The sequence below is a fragment of the Cyanistes caeruleus genome, chromosome 2, assembly GCF_971803275.1.
Source record: "Cyanistes caeruleus chromosome 2, bCyaCae1.hap1.1, whole genome shotgun sequence".
NCBI classification, from domain to species: Eukaryota; Metazoa; Chordata; class Aves; order Passeriformes; family Paridae; genus Cyanistes; species Cyanistes caeruleus.
The window spans coordinates 2367772-2391588 of NC_141702.1; the positions used below are offsets into that span (position 1 = coordinate 2367772).

The 23817-nt window shown below is 43.3% G+C and overlaps 1 protein-coding gene across 2 annotated transcripts in view; it reads right to left on the reverse strand.

Annotated features, from left to right (window-relative positions):
• The window catches only part of INTS9 (integrator complex subunit 9), a 60356-nt gene that overhangs the window by 30572 nt on the left and 5967 nt on the right, over window positions 1–23817 (reverse strand). Inside the window, exons 3-9 of one of the 2 annotated variants that reach the window (XM_086875528.1) lie at window positions 20581–20641; window positions 18340–18402; window positions 14381–14520; window positions 12724–12810; window positions 8422–8542; window positions 6587–6721; window positions 3875–3986 (exon numbers count right to left, since the gene is read on the reverse strand). In XM_086875528.1, the coding sequence (XP_086731654.1) occupies window positions 3875–3986; window positions 6587–6721; window positions 8422–8542; window positions 12724–12810; window positions 14381–14520; window positions 18340–18402; window positions 20581–20641 (719 nt within the window). The remainder of the gene's footprint in view (window positions 1–3874; window positions 3987–6586; window positions 6722–8421; window positions 8543–12723; window positions 12811–14380; window positions 14521–18339; window positions 18403–20580; window positions 20642–23817) is intronic. The other variant, XM_086875527.1, reaches the window with a different exon arrangement.

Here is a 23817-nt window from a genome sequence, read left to right on the forward strand (position 1 = left end):
GGAAAGGCAAGTACCTGCACCCACTGCAGCAGGAGTGGTGCACAGGCCAGGGATAGGATACAAAACAGAGGTTAAAGAATGTGTCAGGCCACAAAAAAACAGAGTTCCATTCCTTTGTGGTGCTTTAACTGGGTGCCCACCAAAGCTCCTCTATCACTCAGCTGGACAGGGGAGAAAATGTAACAAAAAGCTTGTGGGGAGAGCTAAAACCAGGGAGAGATCAATGACTAATTACCATCATGGACAAAATGGACTGGTGGAAATTATTTTTATTTATTATGCCTCTCTCCACAGGGTACAGGCCTAGCCAGGACCCTGCTCCAGTGTGGCCTTCCCAGGGGGTCACAGCCTCCTTCAGGCATCCCCCTGCTCCAGTGTGGGGTCTCCAGGGGCTGCAGGTGGATTTCTACACCTTCCTGGGCCCCCATGGGCTGCAGGGACACAGCTGCCTCTCCCTGGGCTCCATCCTGGCCTGGAATCTCAGCTCTGGTGCCTGGAGCAGCTCCTGCCTCTTCCTCCTCACTGCCCTGGGGGTCTGCTGGGCAGTTCCTCACTTATCCTCACTCTTCCCTGGCTGCAATTGCTCCTGCACAGCAACTTCTTTCCCCCTCCTCACTCTGTTATCCCAGAAGTGCTGCCACCTCTGATGGGCTTGGCCTTTGCCAGCAGTGGGTCCATCCTGGAGCCAGCTGGGATGGGGGAAACTTCTGGAAACTCCTACAGGAGTTTCCTGTAGCCCTACACTACCAAAACCTGCCAAACCCAATAGAGCCTGGATTCCCAGCTCTCCCTTCCCCACAGCCACTGGTTCCCTGGAAACCTCAAGCCTCCTCTGCTGAAAACAAGCACAAGATCAAGATTCCTGGGGCCACAGAGGAAATAAGGGAGGGTAAAGTCTTGGAGGCGATTCAGCTTGAGTTTGTCCCCAGCAAAACTGCAGAGCTGGTGAGCAGTAATGGATATAAAATCACAATCCAGGGAGTAGAGAATGATTCCAGCCAGGCGCCCACCAGGCCAGGGATGCACAAAGGGATAGGAATCACCTCCCAGCTTCTGCAAAATGGGTGGAAACCTTTCCAAGAATATTGCTTTCCACACAAGCAGAAGGTCCAGTCTGGCTCTCTGCAGCCCTACAACAACAACTTTTCAGAGCTGTCAGTAAGAGGACACATCTCTCTGAAAGTTGTTTAAAGCCCAATTTATCTTGGTGACTGATGGATGCTCTCTCCTGATGAAAGTTGTATAATAATCTTGGCATTTCAAATTTAGTCTCCTTCAGCAGCTCCATAACAAGTTGTTCAATTTGCAGCTCACAAAGAGATCCTTGCTTTCCCAACAGCTGCCACCTCAAGGTCGAGTTGGCACCTAAAAAGCAAACTGTGCTCTTTTCTGCTCTCCATAAACACACACAGCCTCACACTCACACAAAATATCACCAACTGTCCCCACAGACAGACTGGCAGCTTTGCTGCTGGTGCCCAAGGCGATGTGGAAATGAAATTGCTCTCCTTGAGCTGCAGAGTGCTGGTGCAGCAGGGCTGAGCAGGGAAAAACGGGGCTTGGGGTGAACTGAGAGGAAGCTGGAGGTGGGACAGAGCGTGGGGAGGAAATTGTGTGTGCCTTGGGAATCCTGGGAGTCAGGGCTGCAGCTCCACATGCTGGGATGAAAACAGAGATCCATGTGGAATTTTCACACTTGCATTTCTGTGCTTCACATCCCTCCTTCACAAGCATGCTGATACCTCCTCATACACACTTCTGGTGAATTTTGCTCTCCTTTAGAGATTTCACCATGAGTATTCTGAGCTGCTTGTGCACTCCCTTGAACATTTTGGAAGTGAGAAAACACAGGTGAAAACTACTGTGCTCTGCCTGACTTCTCAATTGCTTTTCCCAGCAACTCATTGCTTTTGGACTTTTTTGAATATTTGAAAGAAAACTGAGTCTCTATTTTCCTGATGTTGGGTAGATAAATAAAGCTGGTATCATGTAAAAGACAGCCCTAAACTGCATTAATATAGAATTATTTAATTTCTTCAGACTGCTGTTTTTTGGCAAGTACCACTCAAATTCCAGATTCTTACAATGGCAATATTTCTTATTATATTTAATATATAATATTAATAATATTTCTTATTATTACAAAGCATGTATCTTCCTTTGTTCTTTAATGATTTTCTCATTTCTCTGAGTTTGCCTCCTTCAAGATGGAAGCTGGCTTGAGGACCTGCTAACCCCTGAAAATAGTTCAGAATGTTTCTGTAAACCAGAACAAGTTGTGCAGACAAACAGCCACCTGCACTGACACATGTAACACATGTAACATGTAATGTAATGTTTATTTATACACAGTCAACTTGTGGATTCTGCTTTGGCCCAACTACAGCTCTAAGACTTTAATTTGTAAATGCATTTTAATTAATAGTCTCACTACTGTTTACTCAGTGTGATAGGAGGGGATTGTGCCACTGTCTGCCAGGGGGACAGTGACCCCCACAAAGGTCCAGGAGGGACAGAGAAGGGCAGCACACCTGGATTTACCAAAACAAGGTCACCAGAGCTTATCTGTGGCAGCTCACAGGGTAATGAAATTCACAATGTTTAAAAACAATGAAAACATAGGTGAAATACACACACAAATGTAAAAACACACATTTAGGAAAGGAAGTCTCAGGTGTTAACACAGCTTCAAGGGGAGGTTGAACAAAACCACTGGACATCATTAACTACACAATCACATCTAATTCAGGAAATTCCTGAAATAAAGTACTTTAAACATCATGAGAGGAAAGTATCCCAGAATTTCACCCTCCACTCCTACTCTTCTTCAGGCATCTGCACACAGTCCCTCTTGGAGCCAGGATGTTGGCAGAGAGGATCTTCAGTAAAACCCATGATTATCATTCTTATAAAATGCCAAAATGTGCTCTATTAACAGAAATTTAGGATCATTGAGTGGGTTGGGTTGGAAGGGACCTCAGGGATCATCCATGGGCAGGGTCCCATTCCAACAGACCAGGAATTCAGTCTGATTTAGGTTTGTCATGTCTTTTGGTAACCTTTTTCAGGATCCTCCTCCTGTCATGAGCTTTTTAGTTTTATTTGTAAAAAGCAGAGACTTTAAAATAAAGGGAAGATCTCTGATAAAAGAACAGGCAACATAGAGCAGGACAGACATGGAAAAGTGGTTTGATGAAAGAAGCATGAGAGCACAGAGGAACTGAGCAGGGGGAAGGGGAGAAAAGGAGAGAACAGCACTGGATGTGACATTCCAAAGAGGCTGGAAAATGCTGCCATTCACACTGCTATCACAGCTTTGCAATTATCAGCTTTTCCAGCTGTGAAAGCGTCTGATTAGGTTTTATATTTCTGGGGGTCTATAAATATATCTTGACTTGTTTTTTGTTTTTTTTTTTTTAAACAGAGATTATGCTGTTTGCTTTTGATATATTTAAAAGTCAGGAGTAAGAAGGGAAGCAGATGTGCTTGTTTTCAAAACTGAAAGGCATAAAAAAGCATGTAAAGATTTTACTCTGGCTGATACACAGGAAGGAAACAGTAATATTTCAGCTGGGAACAATATCCACGTAGCCTGTTGGCAGCCAAGTGACATACTTAGCAAACCAGGAGCAGCAGATGATTAAATCTCATTATACCTGTTCCATTCCAAAACATTTTAGGTACAACTTGTGTCTCTCCAAGCACTTACTGTATTAATGACATCAAGAGCACATCGTAAAATCTAAACAGGTAGTTTTATGCCAGGAGCTGTAGCTGGACAACTTATTCAATTCCAGGAATCTCAGAATTATTTCCCACCCAAAGCCATGAATAAGATGATAAAAGAGGCAGGAGATTTCTCTCAGTGACCTACCCAGGTTGCTGCAGAACTCTCCCACCATTCCATCGGGGTTGGCAGTGGGGATCTGGGTCAGCCCTGTCAGGATGAGAACGTCGCTGTTTTTAAGAGAAGCCTGGTCCATGGGCTGGAACAGAGCAGAGGGAAATGAAATCAGGAATGGGAATTTCTCCATAATAGACACAGTCACCAAACATTTCACAGTCCACACTCCTCCATCTGTGGAAATCTAACTTGTTTTATACTGGTATTTTATTAAAGCAGAATGAAAATGCAAACCCATTTCTCTGCATTAGCAAACAGAAAGTAGATATTCAGAAATTAGACATTTGTGTGACACTAAATACATATTCTTGATATTGAAAATGTAGCACAATCCAATCTTGATAATGTAAAACCCAATTCTCTCTCTACAGATGGTGAAAAGGTAACTTTGAGTCTCACTCCGGGTTGGGATGCCCTTCCCACAGCTACTGATTAAGCTAAAGTGGGCAAGCTGTGTGGTATTTTATGGTTATTTACTCTCAATAAACAACTCTCTGCAGTCTCACCAACCAAGAAAGACTTCTGCCAGAAGAGACAGATGAAGAGATTTCCTCTGCTGAATCTCCAAAACCACTGTAAGGTCAATTCCCCTGCTCACAGCTCTCCAGAGCCATTCTGAAGCAGTTGAGAAGGACCCTGCTCTGTTAAACATGCGGGGGAATTTCCTATCAGCTCTGAGAGGAGTTTAAACTGTGTGCCCCCTCGTAGGATCACACCTGACACCTGAGATTTATCACAATCTTCGACTCTCTCCAGTGTGTCAATGGAAATGAAATGCCAATAATGCAATAAAAAATAATATGGAATCTGCCTGTGATAATGTACATAATGATTATGGCATATTAGATCCACATAATTTCAGATGCCATTGCACTGAGAGGGCCTGCATTGATTTTTGTGGGTTAATGTAAAGAAAATGTCTTAAAAGGCTTTTAGTGACATGTCTGAACCTGTGCTGTCAACTCCTGTTCTCTGCTTCAGTGGCAACGGTGTCAATTCCAGCCTCAGGAGAGGGGGAGGCAAAATTTCAATGGAAACCATCTGCCAGCAGAACAGGGAACAGTAAATGGTGCCAGGCCTAAATCCCAATTCACTGGAAAATCAGCTCTGGATATGTTCAAAGTATATCCTTTTCTAAAACAAATGCAGTGACTGTTTTCACACTCTGCTAAAAAACATGGGAATTTCATGATGAACTTCTCATTATGATCCAATGAAGAACCAGGACAGAAAAACAACTTTTCACTCCCTAAGAAATGATTTGTTGCTCACAATTCTGACTCTGTGCCACTTGAGATACTGTTATCACTACATATTGTCTGTCAAACATCAAAGAGATGATGAAGAGCTGGTTGGAAGCTCCCAAAACCCACATACAGAAATACCAGATTGTAGCAGCCTGTGCTGGTGCTCACAGGGATTAACCCCAGGACAAAAACTATCCATTGTCTTCAAAAAGCATCTGGAAGCAAATGCAAGACAATGATGATATGAGGTAACATCTGTGATGTGGTAAATAACAAGGAAAGTACAAACTGAATGTGATTTTAACTATCTGTTAAACTATTCTTTCTGAAGATGTGCCCATGAGCAGTTTACTCACACCATTCTCTGCCACTGGGACTTAATTTCCTTAAAAGCAGAGGTTTTACCAGAAGCTTCCAGAGAAATGCTCACCTCTGGAAAATGATGAAGCCTGGCCAGTCTGACCTGATAAACTGAATTGCATTTCATGTCAGTGAAGAGAAAACATTCTCAGTTACCAAATTACTTCATACAGGGCAAAGTTTCTCCTCACAGAATTATCCCATTCACACATTGTTAAATACTGCTGCTCCTTCTCTAGGAGGGGATGAGAGCACAGCCCAGGATGGAATGAGGCTGATGTGAAATGGGGATTTAGAGGCTCTGATACATTTTGTGCACCTAAGGATGGCCCTACTATTATGGATCATTTAATCTACTGTAGTTTCTCAGCTGAGAACAAGCTTTTAAGTGAGGGATGCTCAGAAGCAAAGCTCTCCAGCAGACACCCACCTTGGGGGAAATCACTTACTGATCAAAAACCTGACACATCTTCTAAATTATTTTTAAATACCTCCTGCAATAATGCTTTTAACTATTTTGACAACTTCTGAAGCGCACAGCACTGCAAACTTCAAGCCTTTCTTTGCACTAAGAATTTATGGATCTAGAGAGAATTAATTTACTGGAAATTACATCTACAGCACTATAAAGACTTTGCCCTTAGCAGAGCAGGGTGGAAAAGTTGGCAGCCACTGAGCTATCATTCCTCCTAAGGAAGGATGTTTCAGAAGTGATATAAAGCAGTCTGTGAACTGTCTGTGAAGATTCTTCAGTCAAATATGGATTTTTAAAAAAAAGTCACTAATGCTCTTTTGTTTAACTCTGTTGAAAATTTCCTCTTTAAAGTGAAAGACAACTCCACAGTTCTAAGTGAGCATCAAATCACCAATAACAAAGAATTTTAGTTATCTTTCTTTTTAGTTATTGATACCTGTAATTTGTCAGGGTATGTCTTATCAATGCCCATTAAGTCCAGGCACTGCTAACACAGTTACCTTAGAGTGGCTTTTATCCTAAACCTGATCCCAGCTGAAATAACCCCTTTTTTTTGGAGCAAAATTTCCTCCTAAAGACTAAGAAAATCAGGGGCTGTACCTGAGGGTGTGTTGTAAGCAGAGAAGATCCTGAAACATAAGAAACTTTTTCATAGTGTGACTGGATAATCCAGTTGGAACTCCCAAGAGCGTAGCCCGAGCTCAGAGGGGTGACCTGCACAGCACCAAACAGCTCCTGAAACACAGTGAGAGACATTAACTTGAGGGAGCCCCAAAAGAAATCAGGACAGGTCATTTTATCATCAGTGATAGGAGTTTTAAAAGCAGTTCTGCTGCTCAAAGCCTTTATGAAGCTGTTCTGCTGTGAATTACATCTCCTGGTTTTACCCACCCATGTCTAGCAGGACACACACTCTGAGAAAAGCTTTTCCCTTTTCCTGAGGCAGGGCCTCTGTAAAGTCTCCCTTCCATGAGAATTTTATGGCATCTGAGTTCACACTGAACAATAACACCTCAAAATGAAGGAATCAACCAGGGTCTTGATCCTCTGCCTGCCTCTGCTGTACTGAAGAAGTCTGTGGGAGCTTTTTATCTTTGAAGACTCTATTCTCCTTTAGTCAAATTAAATTGGTACTGGCCAGCAGGAGAGAAGGAAGGACAAGTACTTCTATATTGATATGAAACTCTGCTTGGGTTGCAAATTTTACTGTGCAAAACAAACTTAACCTCAAACTCACTCGCTTTCTAACTTTATTTCTTCCTAAATGCTACCTGCTGTTGATTTAGCAACAACACCCTGCAAACTCAATTCACATTTTAGTTTCAGTGTAAGCAACTTGACAGTTGCCTCCTTCCCAGGTGTCATTAGGAATTGTATTCCTTCGTCTACACCCAGGAATGTGGAATACTTGTTTAGAGAAAGGAAAATAAACCTTCATGTACTCCCTAATGTGATCCACCTTCTGGTTACTGAATAATAGAACAAGCATCTGATTCATGCAAAACTAATGATTTTTTTAGTATTTTAATACATATTTGGATGCCTTGAAAAACAAGGCAGGGGGCCTTGTATTCCTCAGAGTGTATAAGCTAAGGCTCTAAAGTTTGATTATTTGAAAAGTTAGCTTTGGGAAGAGAAAAAATATGGGTTTTTTTCCCCAGTAAATATAAAAGAATGATTGGCTCAGATGCACAGATCTAAAATTAGGGGAGATGCAGCCACACTGTGAGGACAGTCAAAAATGAACTGTGACAATCCATGGATAATGAGGAGTCACAACTTACTTTAACTCGTATTTTTATTTTTTATGGCCTCTGAGCAGAAAAACTATGTATTATGGTCCAAACAAGAGCAGGGATCATGGCCCACATGCTGCCTACAATCTCAGTGGGATGTGCAGACTATGGAATTGTTGGTTCAGTTCATTCTGGAAACTACACTGGATTATAGTCAACAGCATTACAGACAATAACTGTTAGCTGGGAGCCTTGGGAAAGGAGTTTCTGAAGTTCACATTGAACCATTAGGTTTTGTTTACAATCCCTAATTTACAGTATGGAATAAAGTGGAGGCTAAAGCACTCAAAAGATTCCCAGAAGTGAGATAGGGGAGCTGGGAAGGGGATGTGGCTTAGAGACAGAGAGGATACATTCACTCCCTGCATCCTCCCAGCTCTCAGTGGGCCAGCCATCAGCTCCAAATTTGAGGGCACGCCGCCTTAAAATTGGCCTCCCCAAGGAAGAGAAGAAACAAATGGATATTCCCTGATTTCACCAAACAAGAGCCCTTCCTGGGAGGCAGACTGAAGGGCAGTCTGTGCAATCCTGTCTTGCTTGCCTAGACCAGGGTAACTGGGTCCAGCACAGAATTTAGAGAGGAAAAAGCTGGGGAACAGTTGCTGGCGTTGCCCTGAGGGCAGCTGTCCAGGTACTCACGATTTTCTGGGAATAGCCCACCAGCTGGATCTTGCTGAGGGCTGCGTTCACCTCTGGCATGGTGTAGCACTTCCTCCACATGGACACTTCCACCGCGTCCTTCAGCGGGGCCGGCAGCAACCTGCGAACACCAGCGGGACGTTCTGTGGGATCCAGAACAACACCTGGTGCTGGACCAGCTTCCACAAACATTTACATTCTCCAGATCTTTGATTTTACCCTTTTAAATTTATATTTTCATTGTGCCTGGTACTTCAAAGTGAGGAGCAAGACTTTCTGCCTGCTGAGGAGCAGAGCCCTGTTTCCCAATCCGCCTCTCCCCGAGGATTGCTCTCCTTCTGCTCTGCTTGTTGCTGCTCTGCCCAGCCCTTGCATCAAAGAAGTAGCTGTGATCAAGGTGTTATCACAACTCTTGGGGTATTTTCACCACTGATGAAAGGTGCTGGCTGATCTGAGATGTCAGCATGAAATGCATCCCCAGCACTGGGATCTTGGATTGGTGTCTATTTTTCATATCATAATAATCTGAACAATACCCTAATAATCTGAAACCTAATCTGAATAATACCCTAATAATCTGAAACAATCTGGTGATTAAAGTACAGTTACCAGAGCACGAGCAGGGATGGCTCTGCCCTGATTTCTGCCACTGGTCTCTTCCAAGAGCACGTGTCCCTGCAGGTCAGCTTCTCTGCCTTCAATCCCACTTCCCTTCCGAGTGCCCTGGCAGGGACAGACGAGCTGACACTGCAGAGCTCTTTGAAATCCCCTCCACGGAAGTATTTAAGATGTTTTACACCAAAGAAAGATCCATCCATTCTTCTCCTCGCAGACATTGCGAGTCAGCTGGCCAGCGTTGTCAAGGGAAGAAGTGAACTATAATGTCACAGGCTGGAAGAGGGATGGCTAACTTCTGGGAAATAAATCTTCCTTAGCAACATGAACTGAGGCAGGAAGCAGCACAGCTGCCAAATGCGTAAGAAGAATAGGATTTTTTTATTTTTTTTTTTTTGTATATTAAACCAATGTTAAATCAAAGGCTAATTCAAACCATTTTCCAAAGATTTATGGAAATTGGTCAAGTTTCTTTGATCAATTTGTTTAAAGGAATTTAATTTATTGTTATATCTACTAGGTCAGTGAACTCCTCCATAATTTAAGATACTGAAGAAAGGATTAAGGGCAGCTCTTGCCAAGACCACAGCACAGGTCGAGAACGATAACTGTAATTCCAGCACACGCTGGCTGAAAGCAGCCTGTGCTTCAGGAAACAAACAAAGCCTTCAAGGTCTTTTTTGGGAAGTCATAAGCAACAAAAGGCCACACAATGTGGAGAGTTGTCCACCACTGCACTGAAGCAAATTGCCTGTAAAAGCCTTTAACCTACCATAAGAAGCATTTAGTGTTGGATGCTTTCAGGAGCTTCTCTTCTGGGAAGAGGAAAATGTTTCTCCAGGTAATGGAGAAAGTGGGGAATTGTCCTTGGTGACTGAAGGAAGTTTCTCTTAGCTTTGACTGTGGCTACACTGAAAATCCTCTGATCCCTGGCAGAGACCAGTGGCACAAGTCTCCAGTGGCTTCATGAAGCTGAGTGGCCATGAGGTGCTGGTCCCTCAGATGTGCCCCTGTCAGCATCCAGTCTGTCAACTCACTTCTAAAATCCCTACAGAGTTACCACAGGATATTTTGTGGTCTGGAGTAAATCTACTGCCTACCACGTAGGCAACAGCCTGTTAAGGATCACCTCACAACAACCAGACATGTGAGGGCAACTGCTGGGACAGCCACAAACAGGGAGGTACCACAAATCCATGTGGTTGAGGATACAAAATTCATGCTTAAAAAACTCAGGGATTTGTATTCTTCCCTGGGATCTGCACAGAGATAGTTCCTCCTGGTCAATGCAAAGGGTGACATTTAATGCATGACATAAAATCCCAGAATTGTTTGAAGGGAGAGGAGGAAGGCAGCACCACAGCCTCTCTCGTGCCCTGCTCAGCCTCAGGAAACAGCCTGTTTCAAACACTTTAAAAGATATAGGAAACCACCTAACAAGAAGTCAACAAAGTTCCTTTCATAAGGCAAACTTCCTCTCTAGTCCCTGAATCCAAATCAGTGTGAAAGATATCCTGGCTGACATCTACAGAGCTTCCACAAGACTGCTCACTTGAAATAAAACCCAGTGGCAATAAAACTGGCTAAGTAATTAGTTCAGACTGGATCTGATAATGGAAAAATGTAAACCACTATAATGAACTTATTATATTTTATACAGTATTTGCATTTAAAATGCTCCAGTGCTTTATCTAATGAAGATGATAATACTTTGTGTTTTATACTAACTGTTTGGAGTAGAACTAGCTGAACTGTAAAGCAGTAATGGGGATTGATCAGCCTGAAAAATTAAAGTTAGACTCAGAAGTAATAAGTATTCTGCTCTAGCAACAGCCAAGAAGGAAAAAAAAAAACCCAATTCATCAAGATCACATTTTCTTAAGTAACGGATGTCAGTCCAAGCCTGCATGTGCCATTAGCCAGGTGCTAATTTGGGGATCAGTGGATGTTTTGCTCTAATAATCAGTTCCATTCACGCCTGCGTGACACTTGTCACCAGGCATCTCAAAACACTTTGCAAACATTAATTAAAGTCCCCGTGTGCCCTCTGTGCTGGATGGGAGCTGTTTTACAGATGCACAGGGAGGTGAAGGGGGAAACTCGGGGCACAGGTGGGGCAGAGGTAGAGAGGGAGTTCACATTTGTCCTCTTGCTCCAGCTCAAAGACAACACTGGTTCATACCAGCAAAGTTTATTATATACTAATTTATGTTATTAAACAGCTGCTTAGTAGCTCCCACCTCCCTGCTACCCCTTTACAACAGCCATGGGATGGAACTATGAATTTTGGGGGACATCCCCAGCAACAGGAGAGAGGAACATGTATTTTAAACACCATTTAAAGGAAAAAAATCTGCTCTACAGCAGCTGAATCAGAACAAAGATTCCCTCTCTGTGTTCTCCTCTGGAATAATCAGCAGCATGCAAAGTGCCAGGCAGCACTTTTCCTAAAATACGACCACCAGGAAAGTGACATTATATGAGCTGCAAGATATATGATTCTCCTTTAAACCATGCATACAAAACACGCCTGGTGTGACAGGAATAACAGCTCCAGTCCTCTCTCTCTGCACACTGGGACCTTCAGCAGTGGCTATGGGCAGGATAGTGGACCCCAAAATATTTTAAAAAAAAAACAACCCAGTATTTGGAAAATCCTGCTGAACTTTGGTGTATTTAGTTTTGCTTTACATCTGAGTTGGCATCTGCTTGTCTTCTTCAGAAGAACGAGAGTTATGGTGTAAAGACTGCTCCCAAATTCAGCAGGGGAAGGCAATCTACAGCTAAAATCATGGGAATTTGGATTTTTAACTTTTGCTTTGTGAGATTGGAAAATATCAAGCCTACTCTTCTAATGTAAGAAATAATTCACTTTTAGGAAACTTCTAAATCAAGCCATCTTAAGAATCAGGAGTATAAAATGGAAGATCAATTAAAAATGCACAAAGCAGCTTTTAAAAATAACTTTTTAATCAACCAACCCTATCTTTAAAATGTGCTAAAAACAAAACTGCCTTCTCCAAGGAACATGTTGTGCACTTAAAATTGTTTTTATTCCCAAGGAAAGCATCAGCTGCAATTAGTAAACTGTATGGATAAGTTTTAGTTTCCATAGGCTTTCAAAACTCTGAGCATCTTGCTTTGATATATAGCTGGAATAATGGACATGGTGCTTCCAAATAACCTTTTTAATTCAGATTTTAATTTGTTTTTAAGCTTTGGAAAGCCAAAAAGTGCATCTCTGCTGGTGAGGTGTAAAAGAAGATGGGAAGAAAGGTAACACCAATGACCTCCAATGGCTGTGTCTTGACTTTCTTACTATGTCAGCAAATATGAATGTAAATACCATTTAAATTATTCCAAATCAGTATCATTAAATTTAAATAACCTGCTCATTTCAACAACATTTTATGATGTTAGTACCAATATCTGCTGGTTTTATCTACCATCATGGAGCTGAACTGTGTGAGGGGAGATTAGGGGAGGCTTTGCTGTTACCAAATCTTTCTCCAAGAAACAGATTTCTGAGGTTGGAAAAACACCAATGCGCAAAAAACGATTAAAGAAATAATCGACCCAAGGAGTCAGAGCAGCAAATCTCAAATGGTGGGAGCTGAGCCATCCTCACAGTGACTCCCAAACTTTGGTGCTTTGGCACAACCACCTTTCCTGGGACTTGTTCCTCACCTTTGCACCTCCTTGTTCTTCCACATGGAGGCAGACTGAGCCTTTGGCACGCGTTCAATGGAATTCACCAGCTCTTCCATGAGGAGCCTGAAAACAGAAATCAAACCTAAAATAGCACTGCCTCCTCTCACACGGGAGAGAACTCTGGCCCAAATCTTTCCAAAATACCAAAGAAATTGTAACGCTGGGAGAGGTTCTTCCCACAGAGGGAAGTTACCAGCACTGTCCCTGTTTCTCCACGGAGTGTTTCCAATTCCATCTGCTTGCAACAGAGGAGGATCTGGCCCACTGGGTTATGGGGCTATTTGGAAAGTGCAAAGATAATTTCTTCATTACTGACTGCTTGTGATATGTGACAAGACAAAACACACAACAAAAACTCCTCAGCTGCTGCCTGTTTATCACTTAGGAAGACCAAGCATGCTGTCAGAGTGAACTCTCCTCATCTGCCAAGACACTGAAAGGTGTCAAACATTAGAAATTCTCTGTGCAGATTTCCCTGCCCAAAACCAAGCAGCATTTGTGACTGTGTGCAGACTTTCCTTTGAAGTTTGGAGCAGAAGGATGGCATCTGGAGACTGTGCTTGTTTTCTCCAGCTCTGGACCAGGAAAGCCCAGCGGTCTACTACCCGTTCATATTTACACAATTCCTTTCACCTACAAGGGCCTTCAGTTTCTGTTTGTTTTCACACAATGGGGGAATTACTCTGGCATGGGAAGTTTGCACAGGACCTTCAGTGGACAAAAATTCCTGCCCTAAAGTGCTTACAGAGTAGTCCAGATAGGAGGGCCTAATCTGGCTCCTAACTACTGAATGTGGCAGCTCTGCAGGACAGAGGAACAGAGCTCAGTTCCAGTTAGGCCTCACCAAATCTGCAGTGTTTGGTGTTGACCCATCCAATCAACAACACAATTCTGTAAAACAGACTGGCAAGTTTGGTAACTATTCTGGTTTTGCCTGCACTGTAATGTCTTTTTCTACCTCAGTCTCCTATTTCTGCCATTTTTCCTAGTGCTCCTCTCTGGAGTTCAGAGCTCACGTAGCTCAGCTGCCATTTGAGATGAAGTCAGCTTGAATTCCTTTCCATCGAGTGGAGGGAAGTGTGATTATGTGGAATCATAAAATCCTAGAATGGTTTGGGTTGGAAGGGACCTTGAGAATTATTTAGTGCCAACACCTGACATGAGCAGGGACACCTTGCACTAGACCTGGTTGCTCTAAGTCCTGTCCAACCTGGCCTTGAACACTTCCAGGGATGGGGCAGCCACACCTTCTGTGGGGAACAAGGGGTTTTCTGATTGAGAAGACTCCTTTTGGTTAAAGGGAACACAGCAGAGCAGAAGAGCTCTTTGATCCACAGTTTTTGAAGGTCTGCAGTTGCCAATTACTGAGGTGTCTCAGCCCACTCAAATTCCACTGTCCCACATCTATGGCCTGGACTCTAAACAAAGCACCTGCTGGAAATGTTGATGATTCCAGAGGTTGGGAAACATGGAGTTAACACATTTGCAGCACTAAGGACTTGGCTGGCGTTCAGCTCCTGCCTGAAAGCCTCTTCGGAACATTAGACACCACTCCTCTCTCCCCACATTGTCCTTTACACCTTCTCCTCAGCAGTGATGGAAGAGGAGCAGAGAACATGAAGGGGCTTTTTACCTGCCAATTTGAACAGTGGGCTCAGTGGCATAAACTGTTCCAGTGAATCCTGTGTACTCTGTGATGTAGGGCAGGGCCATCATGCAGTGATAGTTGGAGATCAAGATTACATCCACCGTGGAGAGGTCAAGCAGTTCAGTCTGGAAACAGAGCAAAGAGATAAGCAACTTGCAGCCCTTTCATGAAGTTTAATAAATGGCAGAAAAACTTATTCTATTTTTTTAAACTTTATTGCAGGGATGTAATTTGCTTATAAAAGTCTCAGCTGCAGCAAAGATTAATGTTGTCTTTAAATTAGCAAGATTTATTTGAAAAGCTCCCTAAAATTATTCCATTCTCCAACCTGGAAAGGAAACCATGCCCTGAGTTTTTCTGTCTTTCAGGTGATGAAATGGCTGCTGTTATGAGATCCATGATTATTTTACTTTTATCAAAGAATTGATGTATGCACCTTCTTGGGGAGGAAGAGACACCAAAACTTCTACAGCAGTGATTTAGGGCAACTCATATTTTTTTAAAGCATCACATCATACCGTACCCCAAGAAAGGGATGAATGAAGACTGTATTTGTTCATATGCTTAAAAATAATCCTCATATTTTTCCCAAAGTAAATGCATGGCATCTTTATCATTCACATTTTCTACAGCAGGAGATGAAGCCCATTCACAGGATACAACAAAAGGGATGGGTGGGCCCAATTCGTTTTGATGTGACAGTTTAGACAAGAGTTCTGAGACTGAAAGAAGATTTCACACATTGTTAAAAGAATTTTAATTAGAAATATTTACTGGTAATGCTACAACACAAATGGTGTCAAGACAGAAATTTACAAGATTACTGACCTCTAACTCAGTTATTATAGAGCAGCTAATGGAATTCAACACTCATCAAGCACATATTATCTGATTACAAGGCTTGGTCCAGCAATTTGAATAAAAAAAGGCAAGAAAGTAGGTCACTCTGCTTTGCAGAGGGCTGACACAGTGCTCTGGTGACAAGCTGCTTAACTCCTCCTAAGCGCTCATGGTTTCAATCCATGATCACAGCTGATGTCGGAGCAATGATCTCCAAGTTGAGAACAGCAGGTGAAGCACCATCCTCAGCTCCACCACAGGACACCTTTCTATCTTCCTGGGTTTCCAGGCAGGAACAGTCTCCCTACAAAGAATTACAGGATCTGCTGATGCCTGCTCCTGCCAAAGCTTGGCTTGTCCATGCCTTGGTTTTCAGCTGTGTCCAGACTGATCAAATTCAGGACTGGTTTGGGTGGGAAGACCCTTAAAAACCAACTTGTTCCACCAAGGGACACCTTCCACTATCCCAGGCTGCTCCAAGCCCAGTCCAGCCTGGCCTTGGACACTCCCAGGGATCCAGGAGCAGCCACAGCTTCTCTGGGAAGCCTCTGACAGGGCCTCTCCATGCTCACAGCCAAGAATTCCTTCCCAATATGCCACCTACCTCTGCCCTCTGGCAGTGGGAAGCCATTCCCTGTGTCCTGTCCCTCCATCCCTTGTCCCCAGTCCCTCTCCAGCTCTCCTGGAGCCCCTTTAGGCCCTGGAAGGGGCTCTGAGCTCTCCCTGGATCCTTCTCCGGGTGAGCACCCCAAGCTCTCAGCCTGGCTCCAGAGCAGAGGGGCTCCAGCCCTGAGCTGAATCCCAGCCCAGAAGAGCCATCAGGAGGATACACTCCAGCACTTTCCAACCTTAAGCATGCCACATCTCAGCACCCTAGAAGCATTTACTGATAGGATGAAAAGGGTGTCAAAACCAAAACAAAGTGAAATCTTCCCTGGGGCTTGCAGCAATCTCACTAAAGTGCCTTTGAGCTGAAGAGGCTTAAAAATGTTTCTTGCATGAGAAGTGAGAGAGCAGAAGGTTGCCAAGCAAAGAGAGGGCTGCACCCTGCACTCTGACATGTGTGAGAGTACTCTGCTGCCGAGACAGCCTCCTATCACCTTGTGGCTGCTGGATTAGATCCAAAGCTTGGCTTGCTTTGGCAACGGTGCTCTGGAAGCGATACTGAGATCGTCTGGCTAACTGCTTCTGCAGACAAGTTTCTTCAAAAGAAGTGGCAGGGAAGGAGACAAAGTAAAAGCCTCTTTCACACAAGCTCCCTCTTATCCTGTGCTGCCAAACAGCAGCAACATTTCCACTCTTTGCAGCTGGCCATGACTCCTGAACCTCCTGCAGACAGGTGAGCTCAAGGTGTGAGCTGGGTATCTCAGCAGATCCCTTCCCAGTGTTCATGCAGGAGATGTGGCATCTGCTGGGAATTTTGGGAAACATTTTTAAAGTCCCCACAATGATGATGTGCAGCTGCTTGCCATCTTCTGGTTGTAGGATGGGCTGCTGGGAAGCAGCTGCATGCAGTGTGGTGGTTTTAAAGCTAAAACTCACCAGAAAACTTATTAATGCTTTATTCTTGTTTCTTATTCTTGTAGTTCTATTAATAAACTTCCTTTATTCATTTTAAGTTTTAAGCCTGTTCTACCCTTCTCCTAATCCATATCTCACAACAAAAGATGAGTAAGTTTTCTGGTGGTTTTTACCTAGTGCTTTAAAACCACCACATGCAGTGATAACAGGAGTAAAATGAAGCAGTGACTCCTTGTCTGTCATATTTAGAGCAACACATGTGGGTATTTTCCAGCCCAAAGTAACCAGAAAGTCTGGCAGAAGCACCCTAAGCCCCAGTAGATAATCATTCCAAAGAGAATCCAGTACATAAACCCCGTCTTTCCCAAGATCTGGATCATTTTCTACACACACAGATGTTTCCCACATCCCTCAGTTTCACAGAACAGTAACCAAAAGGCTCACAAGAACTGAGAATTATTAAGGTTTCGGGCTGATCTTTTTTGGTGTGATTGGATTATGACAATTCCAGTTGGGTTGGAATGGTTATAATCTGTTGGAATCACTTGCCAAAAGCAGTACCAGAACTGCCAGCTTGTTTGGAAGAATCAAGGTGACAAGAGTGATGCCAGAGGTGAATTCCATGGGATCCACACATGGGAGCAGTATTGCCAGAATCTCAGCAAGCTGACAGCAACCTTCCAGGAGTGTTTTGTGCTTCCCGTCTGCAAGGTCAGGCAGAAAAGAAAATTCCTGCCCAAAACCAATTGTGTCTGTCTTTGAAAGACAGAGAAAACATCCCACCGTGAAATGAAAGAACTGATATTATCACACTGAGGAAAGGGATACTATTCCCATGCTACTCTCCATCATTCATCCCCACCTTTCTCTGCTCAGCTTTTTAGATCTTTATTTCTCCTACAGCACTCCCCTGATCCATCAGGTGACTCCAGGTAATCCAAACATCTTCAGTAGCCTCGCTTGCTTTTTCCAAATCCAGAAATTACAGTAAAAACCAGCTTGAGCAGCCACTTGCAGCCATGCCTGTGGATATGTGGGCCCAGTTCTTCTCTCAAAGAGGCTGTTAAGGTTTTTAACCTGATTGTGCTACTGGCAGAAGGGCAGCCCAGCAGAATCCAACCTGGCTTAACCACAGCTGGCTCCCAGGGAGCTCCACTGGCATTGTCCTGCATCTGTGGTTAGAGACAAGCAGCTTTCCTCACCCTCGTGCCCTGCCCTCATCTGGATCAGCACATGGGCCCTGTCAGTCAGCCCAGCTCAGTCAGGCTGTCTTTGAAAAGGACACAAAAAGGGACAGTTCAGTCTGATAATTGCTCAAGGAGACCTTCCACATCTCCCAAAATCACAACTGAGAATGGTTGTTTCCATCCTTTTTCCAGTGCCATAGAGCCTGGAGGCACCTTAACAACACAGAATTTTAGCAGTATTATTTACTGAGTATTAATAAATTAGCAGGAACATATTATTATTATTATTATTATTATTATTATTATTATTATTATTATTATTATTATTATTATTTAACAAGTTTTTCCCATGTGATTGAATGGAGATTTTTTCAGTAAGGCTTGGAACAAACTCACCTCTGGTAAGCAGAACTCAGGCACAGAGTCTACAAACACATGGCCAGAGCACTCCTTCAGCTCCTGTAAAAAAACACACCAACAGAGAAGACACAAAAATACAACACAGTGTTACTCCTAGGCAGCACATTTTGGATTTTCCAGACATTTTCTTTATCACAGATAATTTCCAGCATGTTACTACAGGACATTTATCCCCCTTCTAGACACAATTTGGTGCAGTCAGATGTGCTGAAATTGCTTTCATGCCAGATTGAGGCTGCTTTGTACCTGTAGGGATCAGATCCTCCTTGGGAAGGACAGAGAGAGCACTCTGGTAGGTAAAGAAAGAGCCCTGGTAACCACCAGCAAGGCAAGTCCGGAATTTACTTTTGGTTCCAAATAACATCCAACCTCTTCTGTCTTATTAGAATATAAATACAATTTATAGCCCCTGTCTCAGAGTATTTGGTGAAACAGCTTTTGGGGATCCAATCTCTACATTGCACTTTTTGTTAAACTCTACCCCTTATTTTCTTCCTCTTTTTCCATGCTGACATCAAAAACTTTTGTCACGTGAAAAGTCATGTTCTTCAGCGTGGAACAAAAATATTCCCAACTCTACTCCTAGCACAACTCACAGGCTCCCTACCACCCACCCTGTCTTCTCTCCTGTCCCAGAGCAAGTGGTCTCAGCCAGCTTCAGACTGACAGAATTAAAGATTGAATCCAATTCTTAATAATTACAGTGCACCTGCCAACTAATAACGAATGAGCAATTACATCTAGTGGCAGAAGTCTCCTAACCTCATCTCAAGGGAGTTCAAAATGATTAAAAGTAGATCACAGCACATTTCAGTGCCTCTCCAGGACTGAAGTTTTATAACTGAATGCTGTAACAGGGATGTCCACCCCACATGATAAAACACCCCCCTTTGACTCCTTCCCTTGCCTTTTTCCAGCATGGGTCAAAGAATTTACCATTCCAAGCACTTACAGTGGTCAAGGTGAAGTTAAGAGATGCTGCCTGTGAATTTTTAACATGATTTCCATTGCCACTGTGTGAATTTGGAGGTTTCTCCCAAGCACACACTGCAGCATCCTAGAAATTTAAATATATTCCAAATAAAACTACAGTGACAGTCTGTCCATTCTTTGGATCCCAAAGCTCTGACACCAAAGCTGGAGTTCAGAAGACACAAATTCCAGGGAATTCAAACTGAGCAACTCCATTTCTGCCCTGAGCCTCTGCAGCCCTGCAACTGCCAGTTAGCAAATGCTCCGAATAGAGCTGTTACTATTTTACCAACAGAAATGCTGCCTGCACAGTTTCTTTTGTCTCCAATGAGAAGAAAAATCGGGTCTTTAATCTATGATCTTCAGCTCCCTTGTCTGTAAAAATCAGATCAATCCATTTTGTCCACCTCAAAGTCCCCTACAAAAGCAACTATTATCACTGTTTCCTTTAATGTTCCCATAGTCAGAGAACAGTCTATTAAGCATTTTCTCCACTGGTAGCTATTGCTGCCCACATTTGAAATGTATCTGCCTATTTTACTAACATCTGACATATTTTTGTGTTCATTGTTCCCTCAAGGCAGATCAAGCTGGCTGCTGCAGTGCCAAGTTTTGGTTGAAGCCTCAGATAAATTCTGTATCTCCAAAACTGATGGAATGAAAAGAGGGGGGAAAAGAGCAATTCTGTGTCTCTCATGTTGCTGAGGAAGTTCTGTGTCTTAGAATCAGGAGGCTGGAGATAATATCCTCCCTGCTATGTCCAGCAGCAGAACACATGTTGATTTCGGAGGCCAAAGCCACGCTTTTCCTCTCTGAGAGACCTCCCATAGGCAAACCATTGCTTTTCTCATAGTTCTGCCTGAAAAAGGGTATGAGACCAACCTCATTTATAGGCATGCTCTGAAGCCTCAGTGTCAGAAAAGTGAGACTGTGGAATAAAAGGCACTCTAAGAAGGCGAAGCACTATTATTTATGGAGCTCCATGAAATACAAAAATATTCACACTGATGACTTGTGCATTTTAAGTGGATTTTTTTTATAATCTAGGCTACCCCTGAAGGCTGAGAGTTGCTATTAGCATTTTGTTTCAAAATGTTCTGCTCTGCAAGGACATCCTGGCTGGTAAAGGTACACAGAGAAACCTTTGGGATGAGTCAGCGTGGAACACTGCTCCTGCAGCACCAGACCCTAACCTGTAAGGTGGCTTTTTGCATGGCAAGAAAATTCCAACCATCACCCCAGTACCTTGTCTAGAAATGTGCTTCCATCTTTCAAAACCCAACCGGGAAGTTTGGACAGCCTGGGGCTGTGGAAAGAAAGAAGAAAAATTATTGCAATATGAACTGAATTATTATCAGTGGCTAAGCACAGACCTTCTACTTGGAGTCATACAGGCAGAGAACACCATTCCTGTCTCAGGGAAGTAACAGTCCCAATAAAACAGACAGACAGTTTCACTGTGGTTAAGTGTTCACCAAAATGACTTTTACAAATCATGATGATGACACTTAGAAGTAAAAAGAAATAAGAGGACGAGGCATGCAGGGAGTTTTTAGTCATTTATGGTGAGGATTTTAAAAAGGCTCACTGCTGCTGAGTTCCCTGTGGTGAAACTGGATTAATAAACAGAAGTTAGGGAAGCAACAAACTCTGAGCTCAAAAACAACTCGAAACAACACAAAAGCACCATAAAACTGTTTTGGGACAGAGGGCAACAGACAAATATTCCCATTAGCAGTGGCAGGGAAAGACTGATGCTCTGGACTAAGTCATTTATAGACACAGGTTGGGATTTTATATCCACATAAACCATGGTTTTTCCTGCCTGGGTGTCACCCTGAAGACCCACACCAACAGCTGTACAGGACACAGAGGCAAGGAGGCTTGGCAGTGAACTGCAGGTTCTAAGCAACAGCAGAGCCCCTTTTTTTCACTGTTTCAAATGTTAATACAGGAATTTAAAGGTAGACATAGTAATTCTGAGTTTACAGCAGTAATGGCTGCACCATTTTTTGCCACCATAACTGACAGACTTACTTATATTTCACAGTGACATCTGATTTTTGTGTGAGCCTATAACTTAGCTCTAAACCCACTCTCTGCCCAGACTGAAGTTTACTTACACAAATTTAAAAGAAAATTGAGTAAACAAGAGAATTGAACCCACCTGAAACCAAACCCTGAAACAACTTCATGTTTGGACACAGAACTTGGTTGCAATGTATTTTTCAAGCACTGTGCACTGATCTCTACAGACAGGCATGTTTATATCCTAAAAGGGCTTTCAAATTCAACATCTTGAAAATAGGAAGTGATTCAAGGGCTTAGAGGAATGCTGTGTTGAGCCTAACAGCAGTACAAAAGAACAAATTCTGACACCCAAGTAAGTCACAAGGAAGGAAAAAGGGGAAATCCAAGAGTCAAGGAGTGAAGACAGAAGGTAAGAGGTGAGAGCAGAAGGATCTGTCATGGAGAGGCTGTGCCAGAGAAGGGCAATTCCCTTCTGAGGATAAAGGGCAAGGCTGAAGAAGTCTGATGATAGAAAAGATGAAGTGGCTAAATGTGCTCCCCAGTGAATTGTTCAAAAGCACAATTTAGGAGCAGTAATTTGGAGACTGAGGGAGCTGAGTAGAATTGGTGCAGTGAGTCTAAAAGAGTTATGGGAAAAGCAAGAACAGACCACTCTGATATGCAACAACTGACAGATACAGGAGGAGAGGACAGGAACCTTGGCTGGAAGGGCCACCTGGAGGGCTGCAGTTCAGTGTCTCAACATCAGCACAAGGTCAGGTCAGTGCCTTGTGCCTTGCAAATCCCTGGATCTATCTGTGGTTTCAGCAGTGTGAGGCAGAGCAGAATAAACTTTACTTGTCCTACTCCAAATAATTTAACCTAGCAAGAGTTTTGCTTTACTCATGATGAAAGAGCATTAAAACTAAACTATGAGTACTAAACTGGCATCCACTGAGGAGTGAAGAGTCAGGGTAGGCAAAATGAGCAGGTGTGTCTTGCGTGTGGCTGAAAGAACAAGCAACACAGGACAGAAAGGACTCTTTACCTTGAAGACAAGAAGCAACACAGCTCCTCCTGACATAGTTTTGACATTGTAATAGAGTGATTGATTAATCCAAAATAGCTGGAACTGTCCCATAAATAATGTGAGCAAGTGTGTCATGGCTAGACAGGAAAGGTTAAGAGCTTCCCACATGTTCATTTCACCGTTTTGCATTTGACTTTGGTTCAGGGGAGAAAACTCCAGTTGACAAACCTCCTTTAAAGTACAGGAGCATAAAGAGTTGGGCAGCTGCAGGTGCTCTGCACATGCTCCATGGGCTGGTGAGAACAGGGAATGCCATTTCCAGGGCAAGGGGGAATCTAAATACCTTTGCACTGGCATTTCTTTGAAGAGAACTCTAAAAAATACCCAGTCCCTTTAATGCCACAAACACTGCAGCACTTTTCTCTCTTAGAGATAAAAGCACAGGCTCTCAAAATATTTGCTCAAGGAGGGTCCCATGCCAAGTACGACACAGGACTGAGGTGTGTAGCAAAGATCCTCTGTAATATCACACATTTGGGCAGCTTTGCAGCCCACATACTGAGATTTGCAGAATCCAAGGAGTTCATGGATCCTGCTGGAATCTCTGGTTAAAGACAGCAGGGAGAAGCATGGCTCCTCTCAGGTTAAGGTCTCATCCACATCCACCTCCAATAAGCACATCTAGTTCTGAGAGGACACAGCTGGTGAGAACCCCAGATCTGACAGACCTGTGCTCAAATTCCTCAGGCAGTCAGGCTTTCCTGTCACCTCACCTGGCATCTGATGACAGAGTCAGCTCTCTGTCACCCCATGTCATATTGATAACACATTTGAGTTTCAGAGGTGTTTGGATATTGTGGTAATGGAGTCCTAATCTCTAATGCTACAACTGTGAGTACTACAGAGATAAAGACTTTGCAGTGGCAGCCACATTCCTCCTGGCATTTCTGACTTATTTCCACAACTCTCTGCAGGACACCTGGTTTGCAGAGGAGATCAATTACTTGCCCAAGTCCATGTGCTCAGGCCAATCCTTGCTCTAAGGGGTGTTCAGTCACCTCACCGACAAGATTGATTGGATTTAAATCCAAGTGTTTGCTCCAATTCCACTGGGCCATCAGGGGTCAAATCTGACATCCTCTCTTATTGAGTTTGAGTCATTTTAGTGCCGACATTCTGGAGGTGCTTGGGGAATTCCAGGTTGTGACCTGCAATTTGGCTGTTCATTCCCAGGGTCTGCTATCAGCAGACAAAGCTGCCACATCCCAGGGGAAGGCTGATTCCTGCCGCTCTAAAGAACCTCCTGAGCCTTTGTTCAATCACCTCATTTTGCTACTTGTTCCTCTCTGAATTTGCTTTTTTTTTGGGAAGGTGGGAAAAAGCAAATGCAAGGAAATTCTGTCTGTACCTGGATTTCCAAAATTTGCTGATCTATTCAAAAT